General features: G+C 44.3%; 1 protein-coding gene across 2 annotated transcripts; it reads right to left on the bottom strand.

The window, feature by feature from the left end:
- On the bottom strand, window positions 1-21,726 carry nadka (NAD kinase a). 2 transcript variants are annotated; one of them, XM_036533155.1, is made up of 12 exons: window positions 21,559-21,726; window positions 18,298-18,507; window positions 15,667-15,750; window positions 7,216-7,345; window positions 6,885-6,993; window positions 6,689-6,774; window positions 6,354-6,456; window positions 6,045-6,190; window positions 5,190-5,289; window positions 3,036-3,193; window positions 2,567-2,649; window positions 1-2,144 (listed from the first exon to the last, which is right to left on the bottom strand). In XM_036533155.1, exons 2-12 carry the CDS (start codon window positions 18,480-18,482, stop codon window positions 1,997-1,999), a joined length of 1,332 nt encoding a protein of 443 aa, XP_036389048.1. In that variant the 5' UTR covers window positions 18,483-18,507; window positions 21,559-21,726; the 3' UTR covers window positions 1-1,996. The 2 variants fall into 2 exon arrangements, with proteins under 2 accessions (XP_036389048.1, XP_036389049.1); XM_036533156.1 differs by lacking the exons at window positions 15,667-15,750; window positions 18,298-18,507; window positions 21,559-21,726 and adding an exon at window positions 9,176-9,556.
- Window positions 21,727-22,116: the final 390 nt, after the last annotated feature.

Raw genomic sequence — 22,116 nt, 5'->3', positions numbered from 1 at the left:
AGGTGTGACAAACTGACTAAGCTGTGCACAGGTCAAAGTGGTATCCCATATAAACTTAACTAGCTGAGAGGAGCTGACAAACCTGACACAGGCTGATTTCAATGAGAATACATTGGATGCCTGTCGTTATTACGGAGCCACCTAAGGGCAAGATTTTACTGTGAGATGATGTAAACTGATATAATGTAGTGATTTCAGGAATGTTAGGTAGGCCATTACAAGTCAAAGCTAAAACTGACTATACGACCCAATCCTGTGAGCACTTCTATTTTGACAAGAGTAATCTCTTTTGGACAGTTTTCTTCACCTGAACCTCAGGTCAGGCGTCCTGAATGGATAACAATAGTCTTCAGGCATTAACAGGCAGCAGAGCAACACCCCTGTATCGCTGTGACCAATGACTAAGGCAGATCTGTATGTGTTTCAATCACAAAATGAAGAGAGAAAGATTTTAACCAACCAAACAATATCAAAATAAAAAGGCTGCAGCAATGAAACACACACCATTCAGACATTTTACGTTAAAAAGGAATGAGTTTCAAATTCATCGATTTCTATTCACTAATCTTCTGGAGTGAGGAATGCTGGTGCACATTGGAGCACTGGATTCGGCTCCAATTTATCTTTCTGAGGCAGTTTGTAGGAAGAGTTACTATTATTTTAAATCTTAAAATGGCTTACCCTGCCTGAATATCTAATTAAAAATGTTGGTTGATTACACTTACCAAGTTCTTCCCCCCCATTTAAAATATACAGCACATACAAAATATGTATATGCTCAAGATTAAAATGACCATACTCTTTACACATGTTGTAATTCTGATAAGACAGGATTAGAAGTGGTACTGCTTTAAGTTAGCTCAACAATCTTCCCTCATCACAATGCAAACAGCCTTGATACATATTCACATATGTTTTACGCAGCTCCAGCATTGGAGCCGAGAGAATATTGCCATCTTGCTACTGGTGAAGAAGGCCACTTTTAGGATAACACGGACTGTTCAGAGTCCATCAAAAACTAGTACAGTACAGAAAGGAATGCAGATTTGCTGACAGATGATATCCTTTCAGCATACATCCAAACGCTGGAAAATACACAAGTCAGCGCTCAAGTATTACAGTTACAAAATGTCAAAGATGTAAAAACTGACCCTCTCACTCTGAACATTACATAAGATATATTCAAAATACTACTTCAAAATTTAAAGTAAATTCTAAATAGTGACAGCAAAATAAGCTTTGGTGCACCTGTTGCCCTATTGTGAAAAGGTAAAAAGCAATATGCTGATGGTCCCACTGAATGAGTACCTGTGTTTTCTGACTGGGGAAGATCTTTTCCACTGACACTCGCTTGACACTACATAACATGTTAACATGTAACAGTTAACACACTAAATTAACCGAGGAAGAAGCTGATCAGAAATGGTTGTCATTTTCTTTGATGACAAAAGTGGCATTTCAGAATTTTCAAATGGCTTTTGTTATAAAAAATAAAAAAAAAACGTTTCTCTCGACCACAGATTCATAATTCCATTTCAAGAGACTGTAATGGAACATCATTTCCTTACACTTGTACAGTGACGGAAATAAAATAAAGAAGATTAAATTTAAGATGATTATGTTTCAGAATAATTAGAGGTTTTTTTAAGGCACTAACTACATTTTTAATGTGCAGGGGACATACATAAATTCCCCTGCCATTCTCAGAAGAACACACACACCCCATTCTTTCTGTAAAGAGTTATGATAAATAAAAAGTTCAAAGTGCGTCATTAAGATTCTCTGCCTCAGAAACAGTATTCGTCGGGACTACTTCTTCATCAGCGCCAGAGTCGTCCTTCATAGTCTCACTAGAGTACATACTGTAATGTATCCCTGATCCGACATCCGAGTCCACACAGAACTTTCAAAGTGCTAAAGGAAGCCCAAATCGCTGTAGTCCGCTGCTGATTTGGGAGTCTTTCACAAAGTCCACAGCCCCATGCTGGGGCGCAGCTCAGAACTCCTCCTCCTCCGAGCTCAGGTGGTTCTGCTTTTTTCGGACGTTCCAGTGTAAACATTGGGCGAGGCTCTCGAACCAGTCGTTGACGGGGTCCCGGAAGCAGATGGAGGGCACGGGGAAGCAGGAGGTAGTGATGGTGATGCTGGGAAGAGGGACGACACTTCCAGTCACAAACCAGTTTGGAATGCAGGTGCAGCAGTGAATAAGTGAAGCATTCACAGGCACATGTTCCACATGTTTGCTGTGGCACACTTAAAAATTCACCTTCCTGTAAATCCCCCTCACTGTTATGCTATTGGTTACAAGGAAGAAATTTCTCCCACAAACATTGAGCTACACAAAGGACATACTGTGTGTGTGTCTTGACCCTGTTGGTAATTTTTTATTTCTGAAGTATTTTTATTTCCTGCTGCAACAACAGACACAATTGTTCTACTTTCACAGGGTGGGTGTTACTTACTGAAATCAGTGCCGTCTCTAACCAATGCTTTTTTTTCGTTCTGAAGCTGCAGTTACACAAAAGGAAATGTCCTTTGTTATTCTTTGCATGGGTATGCAACTCACCTGTCTCCATGACAGACTTCCTGTCGTTTCCTCCCATCGAATGAAACCCAGGCAGTATTTCGGGCATCACGGGAGAGCATGATCTAATCAAGAAACAAACTGCTCTTGAACGAGAACCAAGGAAGCCCCTTTGTCACATAAAATACACTACAAAGGCCCCTGTTTCAATACCTATATTTCTGACAAGGTGGCAGTGTGGCACAGTGGTCAACTTCCCTTCTACACATAATGTTCACTGGCTTCACTCCCAATCTAGGCAATTCTATTGCAGCTTTGAGTTATGTATTCAAATGACATTTCTAACATTCTGTGTAAATTGGTAATGTACACAATGTAACCCCATGCAATTCACCATGGACAAGGGATACCAAGCAAATAAATAATACAGCTCTGAGCTGCTCACCTGTCCCATTAAACAAAGGCATGTTTAGTCTGGGATTGGCATGTCTGTACAGAGAGGGTCCCGTACCTTCAGCTCCACGCCCGCGGGCACCACGATGGGCCGGAAGGACAGCGAGTGGGGGCAGATGGGCGTGATCATGATGGCCGGCACATTGGGGTGGATCATGGAGGCACCCGCCGCCACCGCGTAGGCCGTGCTCCCCGTCGGCGTGGAAACGATCACACCTGCGACAGGCAACAGGTGTCAGAGCTGCAGTTCGCGCGGAGGCTGGCCCACCGGCAGAGCCAGAGCCAAAACAGCCAAAATAACGGCGTATCTGGAACTCTGGCCTTGCACAGGCCGCCAGGCGGCAGATGGGTCTGTGCGCAGGTCATGGCAAACCCCGCCCCGCATGGGAGGAGGGGTCACCGCTCGTGGGACAGGGAGACGGCAGGTGGGTCTGGGCATAGGTCATGGCAAACCCCACCAAACATGGGAGGAGAATCAGGACCTCCCCTCAGTCCTGCTCACTGACTCAAACTGAGTTTGGCTAATACTGTGAGTCCACACTGAGGAGAACATGTGTGGCTTCATGTGCAGGACTTCTTGCTTATGTACAGGACACAGAGACTAGAATACGGATGAGACAACCAGGAAAACGCTAGGAAGGCCATTTCCATCACGGATTCTCTTTTGCTTCAGTCTGGTTTTATAACTGAACTCCTGCTTAATCTGTCTTTTTGAAATAAAACAGCCTTACATTCAAGAACTGCCTTGGACAATATCAACAATACATTTAATAATGCAAGGCTTATACTTCAATCCCCCAAAAAGTCATTTGAGAGAGTGCTGAGGGGACTGTAGATATAATACCATTAATAATGTATGCTTTGACATGTTTTAAGGAACGCTGAAGGGTGTTGAAGCAAAGCCAGTCGGAAGGAAGCTGAGACCGGTCCCTCGACCTCTTCAAAAACGTGACGTGATGGAACAAAAGCAGAGGCATCTTACACACAGCGTTTCACCCCACTTATTTTCAGACTTTGAAAATGACTCCCTGCGCAGAAATTCTAAGAATCCGCAGCATTCCAGGCAAGACGAGGCTTGAGCCACTATGTTGTGCAATAAATAAAGGCCCTTCCGATCGCTGCTGTCACAGTCAGGCCGGCCCTGCTTTAGGCTTTACTCCGGGTTACGCCACGTGTAACGTATCCACGTCAGCCGGGCCATACATACAGTAAGAATTTAATGCCCCAAAATGAACAATTTTAGCTAAAAATGACCCCTCACAGGTTCCCGGTCGCAGGAATGTAGTCATACAGTATGACTGACAGTCTTTGCTAAACAGTTGTTATCTTCTATCGCAGATGTAGTCATGTGACCCTCTCTCTCAGCTGTACAGCCATATGACCCTCTCTCTCACTCTCAGTGCCGTAAGATATTTTCAGCACATGGATAAAGTAGAAGTTAAACGCATATACTGTGTTTAAATCCAGCTATATAATGAGTGTGTATAGAACGCCAGATGATCTGATATAAGCCTAAGCAGCAAGGGTGACTAATTCAAACATGTGAAAAGTGATACTTTATCAGAATGTGTTTGATAGTCTAATATTTACTTTGAAAGATTTGTCTGTGTGTTGCTGAAATCAAAGAAAGAAAGGCAGTACATATCACTTAGCCTCAGCTAAGTGGACCTCAGGACCAATATCATTTTGGTTTGGTTTGAGAACCATGACAACAGCTGATCATTCAGAGCTGAAATACTCTCCAGACATAGCTGCCTATGAATATTTATAGGGAGCAGCCATCACCATAACTCCTTGAACAGAGACAAATTTTTTCTAGCTGGGACAGGCAGGAGTGCAGTCAAGTACTGTATAAGTACTAAGCAAGACACTGGACTCCTTACTTCACATAGAAATCTCTGTCCCCGTACTGCTGGACTAAAAGTTCTATCAGCAGAACTCGTCAGGATCAACAACTCCAAACGTCTCGGTCAGATCAGGAAGAATCCTAATGATTAACGGTCTTGTGAGTCATAAGCAAGCACTGATGTAAGAACGCTGATATGAACAGGCCGTGATGTCATCAGACCATCGTGTTCTAAATGCCATTTGAGTCAGTCTGTGCGGCAGTAGCCTGGGGGCCCTTTTTAACCCCAGAAAGAGTCACTGAAACGGGACAATAGCACGGAACATGGAAAAGTTCTCTCTGAAAACACACAAGGAAGAGACTCACCGTCTCCCTGCACTGTAGTGATCAGGTGTCCGTCCAGGAAGAGGTCAACGTTTGACAGATACGACGAAGGTCCCCGGTCCACCACCACCTCGTTAAGCACCTGAGAGACGAGGGAGGGGAAAAGATTCCTCAGTCCAGACAGCCTGTAATCTGACATTGTCATCTTCATCTTTAACCCAACTAGCCCTTCAAAAATGACACAAACAGATTACGTGCTGTACACAAACAATGACCCTGACGTTCCTGTTTACGCAATTTAAAAAGCTTTTATTCTGAGAAACTATTCACATTTTTGAGGTTCAGTAAAGGTCCTAAATATGTTGACAATTCAAAATACAGTACATAAAAATGAATACGTGAGTATATTTTAAATGACAGCAAAACAGGCACCAAATCAATAATGAAACAATCTCGGTGCACAAATCATATGTGAGCCTCTTGTCAGTGAAGGCCCACCTACTGCTGGGTTTGTGTATTTAGGTACACCTGAACGCGCACACACTCATGCTTATCACAGCTTCTGCTATACCCTCACACACAATGAGAAATGCATGGTCACTACCCTTTCCATATGAGCCAGACCAAACTGTACCAAATAAAAGAATATGCCCAATTACGTAATGCCACGACCTGACCGCGGGCCACAATCAGCATGCCCGTTAGCGCTCACAAACACTGATTTTGGCACCTGTCCTAATCTCCTAATGATGACTTTGTGCTGCTTGTCTATTTGAGCCCTTTGAAAAGTTGCTTTCTCACTGTGAGTTTCTCTCATGACGTTGGGCTCTGGGCCAGCTGAAGGCTCTGTCCCGATGACATCAGTGCAGGGCAGTTAGCGGTTTAGCCATGACTCACCTGGTATTGCATAGCTCTGCGGGCGGTGTCGGTGTCACCATTGGTGAGGATCAGGCCCTTGTCGTCCACCACGCCCTGCTTCTTCTCTCTGCACTCCTTCACCACCTTCACCTTCAGGCGGCTTCGCAGGACAATGGCGGCGTTGCCTGCACGGGGGGGAGAACAGCGCTCGTCACGCCTGGGTAAATGGCTGGTAAACGGCTGGATGTGTTCGCCCAGAGCCAGCGCGAGTCAGACGGCTCTGCACAGAGATGAGCTGGCTGTGTGCTTGTTTGATTTGCCAGCGAGGTGCCTCTCACCCACACTCACCTTCGATGATCTGTGTGACCTGAGACTGGTAGGTATCGAAGTTGAAGGGTGTGAGGAAGCCCAGGGAGCCCAGGTGGAAGGCCATGACAGGGGGAACGCTCTCCTGTGACACGCAACAAGGCCAAACAGAGCGATATCAGAACAACACATCCACTTTATTAACATGACCTAATCTACAAAGCTCACTGTCAGTGGCATTTTAGCTTGCCATTCATGTATGTTCACCATTGCATAAACTGCTCAAGTTACCAGCTGAGCAGATGAATGGAAAATGAATAATGAATATAGCAACTTCAGTTCCTGATAGACTCAATGGGAATGGAAACTCCTTTTACCTGGAAGAGAGATGACGCATACAGTAAGGTGCCGTCTCCCCCGAGACAGATGATGAAGTCCACCTGGTCGGAAATGTCATCGAAATCTGAGGACCGGAAGGTAGCCCAATCAGTAACAGCATACACCGTGTCTACACCTCTGAGCTGGCCAGCGCTCTGTTCAGAGGCCTAAAGCAAGGGGATCCAGTGAGCCTACCCTCTCGGAAAGTGCAGAACTTCTTTTTCACCGCCACAAAGCTCTCATCGCCTGCGATGGCCGGGTCTTCCAGAACCTTCCTCTCCACGTAAACAATCATGCCTTTCACCTGAAATGAACAAGAAGCAACAAGGTGAACAATGAACAACAAGGTGCTATTTTTCATACACAATATTTCAAAGCTGTTAAGTTGAATATTCTATAAAGACTGAATCATGTTTTCAGCAGAATGATGTGGACAATACGGCAGGGATAAGAAGCCATCCCCCGAGCTAAAAGAACAAAAACAGTGAGACAGAGTATCTGACGTCCTGTGAAAGAGCAGCCCTACCTCAGTGAGAAATATGCAGAGCTCCTTGAAAGGTTGCAACAGACTGGCGTCTCTGATCTTTTTAATCACAAGGACACTTTTGGGGGGCTTGTTCCACGTTAATCTCTGGCTGGCTGGATCCTGAATGTGCCTAAAACAAAGAACAGCAGGGTTATGAAAAAAAACGGCACAGGTCAGAGAAACATTCAAACTGGCTCATAAACGTTAAACCATGACCGGAGCATGAACCACTGGTCATTTTTCAGGGTGCACTAAAATTGCCTTTTAAACGCTATCCAACTCCTTGATGCCAATCTTAGCTTGCTGGGAACACATCTGTACTGTAAGTGAATGAGGCAGGATTTCCAAAAAGACAGACAGAATATTGGCGGGTAAGTCCCTCTCGCTGAAGGCCTCCTGTGGGCTGCAGGGTTTCAAAAGCCGGCCTCACGCGGTGTGTTGAAACGCTGTGGATTTCCCTGCTGCCTCCCGCCCGGCGCCATCTTTCCACTGTTGAGTAATCTGGGAGGCCGGGCTAGTCTGTGCTGAGCCCACACCGCTTACCGTAGATCCAATTAGAAGCCGGGGCTTAAGTCCTGCGATACGGGCAAGGACAGGGACCTGCACATTACATAAACGGAAGCCACACAAGCCCCGTGCGACGGGGGCTGCGAGCACGCTGCAACAGACCCACTACGCAAATAGCCAGGGAAAATAGCGGGGAGTGAACGGCTTCCATCTACTGCTGTGTCTCTGCGAGCTTTCTCCGGGCGCTGGGCATCTGGGGCTTACGGGTTTGAGTAAGTCTCACCGGACGAGATCGATATTTTAATCAATTGCACCATGTTCCAAACTTGTGGCAAGATGATGCTGGTACATTTTACACAGAGACTGTAGGACCAGCAAACTGAGACCACCTGTGAAAAAAGGACCATGCCTATGGGCTGAGGCTGTTTGCAGATACTCTGACAGACCAATGTGTGGCAATTGTATATCCATGGCCCATGTGCCACACAAAGACACTACACATCTCAAGGGATCTCATGCTCTCTATGAACAGTCCGACCTGAAGCATGACAATTCAGAATATTAGGACTGTGAATGGTAAAGCTGTCTTTGCCCCCCCTCCCCCCCTCCACTCCCAGACAAACCAGAGAGAATATTTTGTAATCGATCTGTCTGCCTAATTCTTTTTTGTACATTGCTCCCAGCTGAGTTTCCATGGCAATGGGCAACAGGCACCGTTTTTTTTTTTTTTTTTTTTTTTAATGGTCTCGCTCTTCTGTTCTTTCATACAAGATAACACAAACTGTGCGTTATGAGGCAGTACCTTACTTAATCAGTACGAGTGGAACTATTACACTGTGACACTGAAACCACTCCTGAATCCCCCCCGATCATCCCCCCCCCCCCCCCCCCCAGGCATTAGGCAAATACACATGCAGCAGGTTCATCTCTCAAACGGGAGCGCTCACAGTGAGATGTGAATACTTCCTTGCAGGAAGAAAAGTGAGTAAAATAAGAACAGCTTCCTCTAACCGGTCATCTAGCGCTACACACAGGCTAATAATGAGCCTAATTCAATTCAGCTGGAATTAATCTCCCAGATCCTTTTCAGGGTCTCCAATTAGAGTACACTGCAATCATTAACCATGTCAGAGACACAAACAACCATTTACATAGAGCATTTATTCAGGGCATGACCTCTCTGTGATTCAGAGAGGCCGGAGACGGCTGCATCTCAGCCCGACCTCCTGCGAGAGCGGCGCTGTCATGGTACCATTCTCTTTGAGGACGCGTGTGAGAGGAATAAAGAGGTCCGCCTGCCAGCAGCTGAAATGTGTGCAGCACTAGACCCACAGCGAAACAATGGCAGCCCGCGGTCGCGCTCTCTACGCGCGGGCGTTCAGGAATAAGCACACCGTGCCTCCACGGCTACAGCACCGACCTGCCTGGGAAAAGCAAACACAGCCGCTCTCACCATTTCCACACTCGGTTGTTGTTGCTGTCTCCGGACGCCTGCTGCTGGTGGACACACTGGTTGAACTTCATGGCTGCTTGCATGTGATGTGCCTTCAACAGCTGCCGCAGAAACGGGGGCACAGCTTGTGCCTCTTTATTCTCACCTACGCTGTCCTGTCAGCAGACCTGATCAACTTAGTGCCTTCATGAAAGACAGCCTTACACAGGCTCTGACTCTAAAAGCTGCTCTGAATTGAGTTTGGTCCCCGGCTTGTCCGCAGTCAGACTGCTGAGAGGGGCTGCCGTATAAAGTGCTCGCTGGACTGGCTCGTTTTTTCTGCTCGCTCAAGCAGGTCTCTGCTCTAAATCCCTGGAACTCATTCTGCCGCTGACCCAGACCTCTTCAACATCTTAAGTCAAACCTGATGAGGCAACGTCACCAAAGCCCTGCCCCCGAGCGGCACAGCCCCTCCCACAGAGGGCAGGGCTTTGCGACTGGCCGCCTGCGTGTGGAGTTTCTGAACAAGGAAGTTACAGAACACAGATTCCCCCTGTTTTGAATTGGGTAATAAAAAGCAGTCATACCATGTAGTTCCTTCCTTTGAAGAAAAGCTTATTTTACACATTTTTTTTTCTTAAGAATGTATCTGTTATCTTTATAACCAGACACATATAAAGGTTATCTCTGGCATTGTTGTACTTGGATTTGACACAAGTGGCTACACCGGTCTGCATTTGGAAAAGTGAGTATTAGCTATTTACCCCACGTCAAAGACAATACAAGACAACATCAAAGGACATGATTAAATTGAATGAAGGGAACTACAGCAACTTATGTAATTAATGTTCCAGTGCAGTGAAAATGCAAATACTTCATTACTGTATTTGGAGTATAAGGAACACCATGTGGTTTTGATGGCTCACAACCAAGGAAATAATAAAAAAAACATCCTCTGATTTCCAGTATGACACAAAGAGGGAGGGGTTTCACATATATGGGTGTGACTGTCCAACCTACTACTGTTTCAAGTTTTTTTTTTTTCCCCCTCAGACCTCAGGGTTCCGAAACTTGGAAGACTATTGAGTCTATAAATCTACCGCTGTCATTAATCTGAACATCAATGCTCCTCGATCTTTCTCACAGACAAATGCAAACTGGTCATGTTATTTAAAAAAGTGTTCAACTAAGTTTTGACGCTAGAACAAAATGTGTTCACTTTTTAAAATTATATTAGAATTAAAAGGTCCTCTAAACATGGTGTGAATAAAAATGTTTTTGCTGATTAAAATTAAAACGTGATTAAAACATGACTGCATTAAAAAAAAATTATTTTTGGCTACATAAAACTAGAAGCGTACCCCCTGCAGTGAACTCTTCATTGTCTTGATTACCATAATAAAAGTGCCAGTTTCTTTTCTTTTTTTTTTTAAATGCTGCTGCACCATGAAGCCACACACACATACAAACAAAACAGATACCACAAAGCAGCAACCAGCAGAGCCAGCAGACAGAGCATACAAAATCTCTTTAATCTGTTACCTAGGCAAGTTCAGTCAGTTCTGTACATTCAGGTATCAGCTGGAACTAGTGCTGCTGTTTCTTGCGGGGGTTTCAAGCCGTTTGCAAACTCAACTGGTTTTACCTGGCTGAATTGCTAACTGGATCCGCCCGGTCATTTGAGAAACAAAGTATTGAGTGTGCTTAGCTCCTACCAGGGGTTACACACACAGGTCAATTACAGGGTGGCCTGACTGCTGTCAGTGTGTCAGCTGAAGATGTATCAGATCTCCACGCCGTATTCCTTCATGCGGTGACGCGTTTGCCCTCTCGGCTTGCACGCTTCCGCCTCCCGCCGCTCAGAGCCTGCCTCAGGCACCGCTCAGGTTCAGCTGCCTCACCTTGCAGCCCTGCCATAAACAGTCACGTTTCGCGGCAGGCCGCCTCCCAGCCCCTGAGCCTCCCCGCTGGAATCCCTCGCCTTCAGAGACGCAGAGAGCCATGCCAACAATAGCCGGGCTCCCGATGATCTCATCTGAATGGGCCTCGTAGTCCTAACCTCCGCTTTCTGGGTGTGGCCGGGCACAGTTCTCCTGGTTTCTCACTCTTTGACGATTGTCTGTTCCTCTCACCCCACCCCTTCTCCTTTGAGTTCCATGCTTACAGCTATTTGCAACTGTTGTCTGTCATATGAGTCAGTTTGGGAAAGTAGCTAAACAGGCTGGGGTTTTACATTCTTTATTTGATCATCAGATACTCTTATCTAGGCAGCATTTTAAACATTATACATCACACTGCTAGATGCTTGCTTTCTGAAGTTATTCAGGTTATGTGCCCTGCTGAAGGGAACAGCAGCAGTGCCCCGCGTGAGGTTTGAACCCGCAACCTTAGGTTAATTTCAATTAGTTACTGCTACGCCTCACTGTTTCCTCCTCTACCCTCCCAGCGAAGACCAAACCCATGTAGCCGTTTTACTTCCTTATCAAATTTTTTGCTACCACAGCAGAAAAATACAATTAAATGTTTTCTAATGTAATATTCCTGCATGTAATACTGCAGATCGTATGGCATAACATTAAAAGAGTCTGCAGCTGAGGGAACTGAGGGTGACTGAGAGAGCGTGCAGTCTGTCACGGGTCAGTGCTTTCACCGCTCACCCTGACAAACCCACCCGCGCAGCTGCCTTCCTCGCTCGCAGCCTCCCTCAGCATCCTCCCCTCTGTCCCACAGAGCAGGCCAGCACCTGACCTTGCATTCACGGGGACTCCCTATCTCCACCCTGTCACACCACCACTCCGTCTCCTCCTCCCCTGGCTTCTGCGCTTATCTTCCGCCGCAACCTTCACGTCTTCTCTCGTTCCCTTCACACCCCCCCCGCCCGCTGTTCTTCACCTGTTGTCAGTGTTGGCTATGCTGCTTCCAGTCTGATGTCTGCAATCTGATTTAAGTCTCACTCTTCTTGCTCACACTCAACCCGCACGTGCACCTTGTGCTCCCTGGCTGACAGAGCCTCACTAGGTCACATTTTTTTCCCCTCAGTTTCAGGTTTTCTTTACAGTAGGTTTCACTTCAGTGCTGTTTATGACAGAAGTATCGCTTATATTTTTATTAGAAATGCATCACTTGCTTGCGGTGGCTGCAAATATTACAATAAAACTCTGAAAAGATGAAGAAGGGGGAAAACCCATGTGTTGAAAGTTGTGGCTGTATTTTGTTACACTACCAAAAACTGACCGGTTAAAAAAAAAAAGCCTAAAAATCTCTGAGAGGCTCCTAAATGAGCGTTTTCCCACACATACTGCAAAACACTCACTTGTGTTGGTGACGTCTATTTTCTCAGACTGATTAATAATCACCCATTAATAACATATCCAATCATACCAAAAGACGTATTTTGTAATTTCACCACAACTGAACAACTATTGTCCTTTTAGGACTGTCAACGACGAGAGAAAGAGAACGCTTAAGAACACTTACAGATGGCTAATTGCAAACTGAGAGCACCCAGCGGGTGCCTGACAGTGGGGGAACCATGAGGCCAGCAAAACAAGCCACTGGTGGTTTTGCAATCTGCAAGCACTGTGGGGCAGGTTAAGATTCTGACTGACTTTCAGTATCAAAGGCAAACAGAGATTACATTTACAAAAAACCCATTCATGGGGGCCTGGAAATAATTACAGTATGAAAATTAGATTTCTACTGAAAATTTCATCTGACTAACTTTAGAGCTCAGCATCACCACAACAGAACAAGAACAGAGACATTTAGGGAAGCAGACTGGAGAAATGTTTGGGGAATGGGATTTAGGACCAGAAAGATGTATGTTCAAATGCTAGATGGAACACTTCTGAACTGGCCTTCAGTAAGACACTTAACTAGCTTTGGCTCTGTTAATATCCAGTTATATTTATGGATAATGTAGTGCGCAGCATATAAGCAGTTAAGTAACCTTGAATAAGCCTGCGGAACTTAACATAAAAAACATAACATAAAGAAATGTTTGCATTAATGGATGCAAGAAAAATGAGCATAATTAACACAAAAAAACTCTGTAATGAGTTTACTACACTACTACTACAATTCCTGGCAAGACCAGGGGCTTTGTGCTGAAGAAGGTAATCCATGTGGTTTATCGCTTCCTAAAACGGACAGCATTATCACTCGGTTACATGACAGAGACTAGCTTCCCTCTTTTAGAAAAACACTGTTTTGTAACTGCCTCATAACTGCACACTGACCCAGAATGTGTGAACAGAACCATATAATCTGTGCCTCCGAGTTTGCCCAGCGAGGAACAGATACAGCTTTCATAAGGAGCCACACCACCGCACTACACAAGCACGTGGTAAATATGAGCTAAACCAACAAGGAAAACACTGATAATGAAAGGGAGGTATGGACAACTTTGTTCCTGTCTGTTGACATACCATTCTTTCTGACAAGCACTGGACACTGAAGAGCCTGGAGCTTAAACAGACAATGTCTTAAGGTCAGCTGCAAGTGTAATTGGCTAGTGTCTGGAGCCATCAAGACCACTGTCTACTGTAATAAATGCAAAACAAACAATCCATCAGATGTCTTATATTTACTTATATGTAATATAATAATATATGTAGTGTCTTGACCAATAAAACAGTATGAAAATGAAGTACTTCCTTCTCCTTTGTGAAGGCATTGTAGTCCCTGGTCTAAAAGGTCTCTCTGTTGGAGCACTGGTCTCCAGTCATGATACTAACCAAGCATGCTGCGCTGTTGAAAACATTTCCTCTGGAACATGCATTAGTGTTATGCTCTTTGCCATTTCCAGCATTTAACTATGACACACAAATTACTGTGTGATCCTTCTTTCGTACGGAGTCCTTGGTAATTACACAAGTTATGACTCTTTGCAATGGCAAACATAAACCCAGACAGCAGCAACCCCACAGCACATGCTGATATACTTTCACTATTTAGGTTCAGCTGAACCTGTCAAGATTACATAACAGACGACAGGCAGAATGATGAGCCTACTGACAGGCTGAATGGCCTATTCTCTTGAAACAATAGAACAGAATGATAATTTGGTCGTTCACCTGTGGAAAATGCCCCTTCTGTTTCACCTGACACACGCACAATGAAACATTTAAAATATTAAAAAAAAAAAAAAAACATTAGCTTTCAATCATACGCACAATTACTCATGATATCTTCTTGTACTGTATACACACCCAAAACACCAGCACACCATGTCCATAATGTTCATACATACAAGGTATCCGCCTACCTTCCCTAACCTCAATAAGTACTATCAACAGCAATACATGCTGAAGCCTGAATTCATACCCATGGAAGTCTAAACTCAATTTCAACAGCTGCTTTACAGACTAAATATTTTATTTACACGGTCTGTTCTCAGCATTAACTTCTTAACTTCAATTACATAAGACATAAAGACACAACTGTTATGATATACACTGAATGAAATATAAAATGAAATAGAAATAGTGAATGAAAATCATTTTGCCAAAACTGTCAGTGATAATTCAGTATTTCCAATGAACAGACAGCTTATGCTAGTCATAGAGCTGTTTGCCATGTCTACAAATGACCTTTCCTGCCCTGTTTTCAATGGCAGACAGCTTGCTTTTACCTGTGACATTTAAATACTCATACCATGCTGTCACGTTAAAGAATACTATGCTCTCAACAAGATTTGTCGGACTTTTTCTAGAATATTCATACCAAAATTCAGTAACTGTTGAGGTAAAACAAACAAACAACGCTAAATAGCTTTCACACAATGTCTGTTCAGAACAAACTTACAGCACAGAACAAACTCAACAAGTTGTCCATTAAGAAACACAGGTCTAGGTTAACTGCCAGCACACTTGACTGACAACATTTTTGAAGAGCTGTAACTTCACCCAGCCTGGACTCAACCCCTTGAAAACAGTCCCACTCGGGCCAAAACACCAGCATATCAGAGTAAGTTAACAGTCTTGAATCGGTTTCACACTGGTGTATATTGAAAAGAACACACAGATGCCAGGACACCGCCATTCCCAAAATACCCATATTGCAGGGATGTGCATCACTTCTGCAATGCAGAAAACCACTCCCTGCTGTGAGTGTAATGTGGAAAAAACAGAGACCAGCGAGGATGAGTTGCAGAAATTTCTGCCTCAAAGTGTTTCCTTATTTTTAGCTTTGTCCAGGCCTGGTCTCAGTGTGAAAAGCCCTTGAGATTTAAAAATGTCAACACAAACAAATCTGAATAAGTCACACATATCAGTAAGTCCAAACAGTCCGTTTGCTTTAGTGCAATGCTTTTATGATGGCCGTGGTGCATAACGGGAAAGGATAATCAGAACAGACACACTCCCTTAAAATAAACTGAAGCCACCCTTTGTGAAGTTGTGTAATAAGAAAATAATGTTTCATTTTGAGCATTCTTCTGTTGAAACAGGAAGTTTTAAAGGGGCAAAATGCAAATTAATTCACTGAGCAGTGACAGGAACAGTTTTACTTACATGACTGCTTTCGGATTCTGCAGCATGCAAGCTTTTGGTCCAAAGGTGGTAACGGGGCTTGGTCCATGTAGAGACTGCGTCCTCCTAAAAGAGCAAGCAAAGAAAGACATGAACAGACAAATTCACCCATCTAGCCCTCCATGCCGTCTAACAAGCGAGGGTGGCGAATCACAGCAAATCATACCCTAGAGAAAAACTATTCATGACAACAGCTCACATACACATATAGCTTATTCGGATTGATAAAAGTTTGATTCAAGTGAAATGTGAAGGGAGACACACTGTGTTATAATGGCTGTTCTGATTAATAATTGATTTCAGCAGTAAGGCTCAACCCGATCAGCACGCTTTACAGGGGGAGCACCACACAGCTGTGGACCTTTGGACAGAAGTGAAGGTGAAAACACTATCCAGAAATTTCCTTGGGAAAGTGAACCTTTTTTCTGGCTCATTTTTCCTACTTTGGTTATGACATCGATTGATAGGTGCTCAGATTTCTATATTGTCAGATTTTTTTTTTAACAAGAATGGAAATTAAAATAAGAGCTAGCCACCAAAAAACACAATAACCACTGGCACCAATGATTACAAACCCAGAAAACTGACAGTCTGAGAAATCTTGCTCAACATAATGAGTATGAACTTTGATCACAAGGTCTGAGAATATGCGCTTAATATACTGATACAAAGAATCAACAGAAAGACACAACTAGTTGTTTGGCTACTGCGGGAACCAGACAAAAAGCAAGAACAGAGTGTAGCCTTGCATTTTTACCGCCATTACATTATTGGTATGGTTCAGACAGCAGACCATTGTGTGAAATTGGGTAATATTGTTGTAATGCGAATATTGGAAACATGATCACCCCAGACCAACATGATTACCCCTGACAAACAAAAAGGATTCGTATAAAAACAGACACTCATTTATAAGAAAGGAAACATTAATAACATCAATAAATAAAACACCTCAAACTCCACTCATTTATATTACATTACACTAAGTCATTTAGCAGATGCTCTTAGACCGACTTCCAAATAAGTGAATCACTATGCTAAGAGTAGTTATCGAGAAGTATTACAAGAGATCAGTAAGTCAGAAGTATTACAACATTTAAGTGCTTTTGAATAGAAAAAAAGAGATGGATAGTATAGATAGAAAGGAAGGTAGAGATATAGCTTGAAGAGATGAGTTTTCAGCTTTCTCTTGAAGGCACCCAGGGAGTCTATTTTACAAATTTCATTTATACAGAATAAATCAAACAGTTTATAGTTGGCTGACACAAAACACAGCTGAAGTCATCTTCCCCGCATAGACCTTCACTAACTGTAAGCAACAAAACACCCTTTAGGACGGCAAATTCTGGGGAGTCTACATGAGGCACTGTCCACAAGTAAACCCTTCATTCACTGCAGTCTGAAGGGCACAGAGATGGGGTGTCTCCTGGGGAGAGGGGAGAGGGGACAGACCGCTGCTCCTGCACTCACATTCAACCCTCAAGTGGCTCTTCAGGGCCAGTCAGATGACCCGGGCCAGCAAATCCTATTAGCAGTCTGGTTCTAATAGTTCACCATCTGTTGCAGACTGCTTTCCAGACAAACAATTTCCCCCATAACAATATATGGAAAAATAAACAAAACAAAAAGGAGTTTATGGCAAAGAAAGTGGCTGCACAAGTACACCAGTGACTGTGTTCCCTCCCTGTATGAAGACTGAGAGGCCCATGTTAAATCCCCTTACTGAGCTCACCATACTTATGCTAACCAAGTTATGTATGTACATATGTGCCCTTACACTTTTCACAATAAGTATGAAATTAACGCTTGGATGTCTTGCAAAAATGAACAACTTGTTATTAGGAAGACAAGCTGTTGTAAGGGCAAAACTACAATAAAGTGTAGAAATTAAACACACTGCACTCTCTGTGATTCAGCTTAAGAAATATTTTATTTTCCCCCAGGAATGAGGCGTTGTTTCATACCGGAGACAACTGTAAATAGTTTTAGCCACGGTTACGAAAGGTTCTGCTGGCCAACGAAAAGCTTCCACGCTGTGAAAGCATGAGGCGTTTGTTTAGGTACGGCCCCCTTATCGATCTCCTCTTATCAAAACGGCAAAGTGCACGTCTGCCAGGCCATCGCCAGCTGCAGCAGCGCTTATAACTCTGCGTTTTCTCTCTTCGCGAGATGAGAGAAAAGGCCTTGACTCGTTCCTCAGACCGGGAGCGAGATCAGTGGCCAGACCTCTTATCAGCGAGAGAAGCACACCCACTGCAGGCCTTAACCCTTACTCTACATCTCCCACCAGGCAGGTGCACGGTCTCTCCCCACTCTCCACGCCGGGCTGAGAGCCTCAGGCTCCTGAAAGGTGCACGTCTCAAAAATCACGAAACATCTGTGGAACGTGTCTGCGGCTCAGCTCCACGGCAGTCTTCGAGCGCCTCCAGACGCGGGAGCCGAGGTGAGAGACGCGGCTACGCCCCCCTGCGTGCGCCCCGCCCACGCATTCGGGGAAAGGTGACTGCCGGGCAGCGCAGTGCTGGAAACTGCTACACTCTCAAATCGAGCCGGAGCCCTTCCACAGACACTGATTTCATGTGCCATGCTGATAAGAGGGTGCTGTGCTTGTACCTGAAGTCGGTGCAGCTGCCCAGGGCGGGGGCGGCAGACAGGCTGCGGGCCTTGGGCCGGCCCCGGATGGCGTGGCCGCGGCCGGGCACCTCCCCGCCGTCGCAGGCCGCGCAGCAGTAGGGAACGGCGTCCATGGCGGACTCCTGGCCGCCCTTCGACCAGCCCCCTCCTTTACTGCTCTCCATAGGCAGCGCCTGCACGGGTACGAGCCTACAGGGAAACAAAGACACATGGCTGTAAATGTCTGGCTGATTCGTCACATTCAAATCCAAGGGTGTCAAAGTGACGCAACTGAGTCATTGTGTGAGGATGAAAAGCAATAGCTACCCTGTCAGGGAATGTCGTACTACACAGCAGGTAATTTTTTTTGTTAAGGAAAGCGTACATTCAAGGAAGTGCGTTCAATGCCTTACACAGGCTTTTTGTTCCTTGAACACAATACAAAAAACTTCTGACTCAATGGATGTTTCACAAGACAAGAGAGTGAACTGCCATACTGATGCAATACTGATGGGGCATTTCCCATTTCTTTGTGTAACACTTTCTAGAGACACTGTATTATATTTCACCAGACACTTATGGGAACATCAAAAAATTATAGTTTCAAAAAGTTTTTTTCTGTTTCTGCTTTTTCCTCAGTCAGAAACTTGCTCTCTGCCTCAAACAACACTATCACTGCTAGTTAGAGCCATCTTCTCCAACAGCAGACAACTGTCTACTAGATGCGATCCTTAAATCCAAAAAAATAAACAGGAAGCTTGAAATAATGATGCTTCCTAATTTTCGGTTCAAGCAGAAATGGCATACAACAATCCTGAAGCAGATCTGGCATGCAGGAGGTAGCAAAATAATGGTAATGCCAAATGAAAAAGGACTCTTGGTTTTGCTTTTTTAACTCTGATTTAGTTACTTCTGAAGTAACTAACTCTGAGTTAAAAAGGAGTCTACACCTGCTTCATATTAATGTCAGCAGTGATTATCAATACGTTTCTGCTATAAAAATTCTGAAATCAAAAATTTAATAAGTAACACAAGAGATCTAACCAATGCTGAAATTAGTCAACGAGGTCAAAAAGTCAAGGGGAACAGTGTTGAAAATCATGACAGTATATGTCAAAAAAGGAAAAAGTGCATCAGGAAAGAGGAACCGTGGGCTTACTGACAGGGATAGACAAACATTTAACAGAAGAGTTGCTAAAAACCAACACCCTAAAAACATTACAACAGAGCTGAACTGACACCTCCTTGCCCCAATCTTAACAAAAACGTTACATTGAGAGCGTCACAAAGCTAATATCTGTACCAAGCTGTCATTCAGAAGCTGTCTGTAATAAACTCCAACGCACAACAATGCATAACCTAGTGTAATAATCACCGGATCTAAAAATCATTAACTTTTACGGGAAGTTCGAGAGTATATTTCCACCTCCACCGTCTCTCAAAGAACTGGAGGATTTCATTCTTAAAGAATGGTCCAACATCTCACTAGAAATGATTTAAATCTTGTCTAACAACATTTTCAAAAGGACTGAAGCTGTTCTGAAGGAGTTAGTTAATAAGTAGTTCTATTATTTTGTCTACCCCGGCACATGTAGTGGCAAGCTACAAATAAGTGTAATTTGGTTATTCAAGCACAAATTCAGCTAAGTTCAACGTTGGCCTTGCATGTTTTTCAAGCAATGCACTCTATAAGCCAGCTAGCTACTGTAGCTGATTGCATTTACATTTTAAAGGGCGTATCTCCGATCGTTCAGATGCCATACAGTGAGACTTAACGATTAGATTGTAATACAAAAAAAACAATTGATTATACTCTGCTTAAATAGAGTGCCAGGCACGCATAAACAAAAGCACGAACAACTAATAGTTTTTACGTCACTACCAGCCGCAAGAATAAGATTAAACTGTCCAAAAATCAATGAACCGACGTGTCTGTGTTTTCAGGTCTGACCATAACAGAACATCAACAACAGGGCGGTATTCAACAGCTTCATGCGTGGCAAGAGCCAACTTTTCGTGATGCGTTCATGGCGCAAAAATGCACCCAGTTCTCTTCCTCTCAAAAAAGTCTGATTCCACTCGGTCCTGTAGACCATTCACGGATCATTACCACCAGTACACAGCCCAGCTCATAAAAAAATCCCCTACAGCAAACCTACCAAGCAGGCCAACGTTAATGTGTAGCTACCTATCCAATTTAGCTAAATAGCTAACAAGGCTGGCGAAGTTAGCGTTGGCTAGCTAGTCAATCATGTTATGCAAGGCCTCTCTGTCAAACTGGCTATTTGGCTGGCCAGCGAAACCAGCATGACTGAACGGGTATGTAACGTCAGCTATCTTACGCTTCTTTTGAAGGAGCTGATGGGGGAGCTCTCAGCTAGCTACTCCACCAAGCACAGACGTAAAGAAAGCTCTACACAGAAGGTGCAATTACCATGTATTATCGGTTATTCAGACTGTAAAACAATTACCATACCTAGACAGTTGCTGACAAGTTACTAAATGGCCGGCAAATCTATCAATCGTTGTTAGCTATTCAGCTAGCTAGGCAATCTGGCAGTATTAGCAACGTTAGCTCATAGTCTCATTGGCTGTCATTGCTATCCCTTTGCTAACGCTAGAGAACGTTAGCTAGCTATATTCTAATTAACTTCACACACACTAAATAGCGTAGCCAATTTAGCGTTTGCTCTGGCACTGTTTTAACTATACTAGCTATAAGCTACTTAAACCACCCGGTGAATGGTAGGCGGCTAAGTGTGTTAGCCATCTGCAGCACATAAACTTAGCAGGTGTATGCTCAGCTTCACGTACGCAATGACAGAGATTGACTGTTAGGTAGTTATACCACCTGGTTAGCTAGCCCGCTAACTATTCGCACATGAAAGCTAGCTAGCTAGCCAGCTAACGTTGCATACGCGTTGACGTTACAGACTCATGGGTATCATACTATAGCTAACTTAGCCATCCGGCTACGCCACTTAAGCTGTTTCGTGTCACACCGTAGCTAGCTTGGTCCAGCCACAAAATAAGTTTTCAAGATAGCAAAGCTAACAACGGCTGAAAGCGGCGTGCGCATACCGGTGGACGCCGGTGACGTAACGCGAAAATTAACGCCATGTAGCCAGCTAGCCGGCATAACCGATTTCGCCGGCCGTTAAACTGACGTTTGCTAACTGGCTGGCAAGCTAACGTTAAAGACGGTCATTCTGCTGTAACTAAATCAACTGATTAGCCATGATCCCATTTTTTTTACATTACCTTAATCCGTCAGTCCCTGTGTGCAATAATTGTACTAGCCAGACAGCTAGTTTAGTTAGTTGGTCACACAGACTGTCCCCATTGCAAAACCTTTAATACGGGCTTTCATTATCTAAACATCCTCGGCCGGCCGTCTTTTTCTGCTCGCAGCACTGTACGCGGCCGACCTGCCGGACTGAAACATATTTGACACGACGACGCCAGCGCCCGCTGCGGCGAGGGCATTGGCTGATTCCGCGAAACGTCACCGGTCTGTCCCAGAATGCGCAACAAATCATGCGCCCCGGCGTTGCGAAAGACCGCGGTGGAAATCTTTCATCAGCGAAGAGATGCTCATGTGACCGTAACAGCAAAAAAATACCCGGTAAAATGATGTTACCGAAGTTTTTACTTTATTTCTCCAGTCGGAACCACGAAACACAAATCTGTATAACCAGTGACATAAAACCCACCGGAACAGCAAAAAAACCTACTAGCTGTGATGGGGGAAAAAAAACAAACAAAAATATAAGTTTTTAAAATTCAAGGTACACGACCACCTAACGCAGCTGAGATTTA

Source organism: Megalops cyprinoides, chromosome 7 (assembly GCF_013368585.1).
Source record: "Megalops cyprinoides isolate fMegCyp1 chromosome 7, fMegCyp1.pri, whole genome shotgun sequence".
NCBI lineage: Eukaryota > Metazoa > Chordata > Actinopteri > Elopiformes > Megalopidae > Megalops > Megalops cyprinoides.
The sequence above is the reverse complement of the archived record's forward strand: the minus strand, read 5'-3'. Positions and strand labels throughout refer to the sequence as shown.

Excerpts from the sequence above, each read along its gene's own strand:
- nadka (XM_036533155.1), bottom strand. The coding sequence starts at position 18,482 with ATGGAGAGCAGTAAAGGAGGGGGCTGGTCGAAGGGCGGCCAGGAGTCC. Across the intron at positions 6,457-6,688 it reads ATGCGTCATCTCTCTTCCAG|GAGAGCGTTCCCCCTGTCAT; the intron begins GTAAAAGGAGTT and ends TGCGTGTCACAG. Across the intron at positions 2,650-3,035 it reads CCGCGGGCGTGGAGCTGAAG|ATCATGCTCTCCCGTGATGC; the intron begins GTACGGGACCCT and ends TTTCTTGATTAG.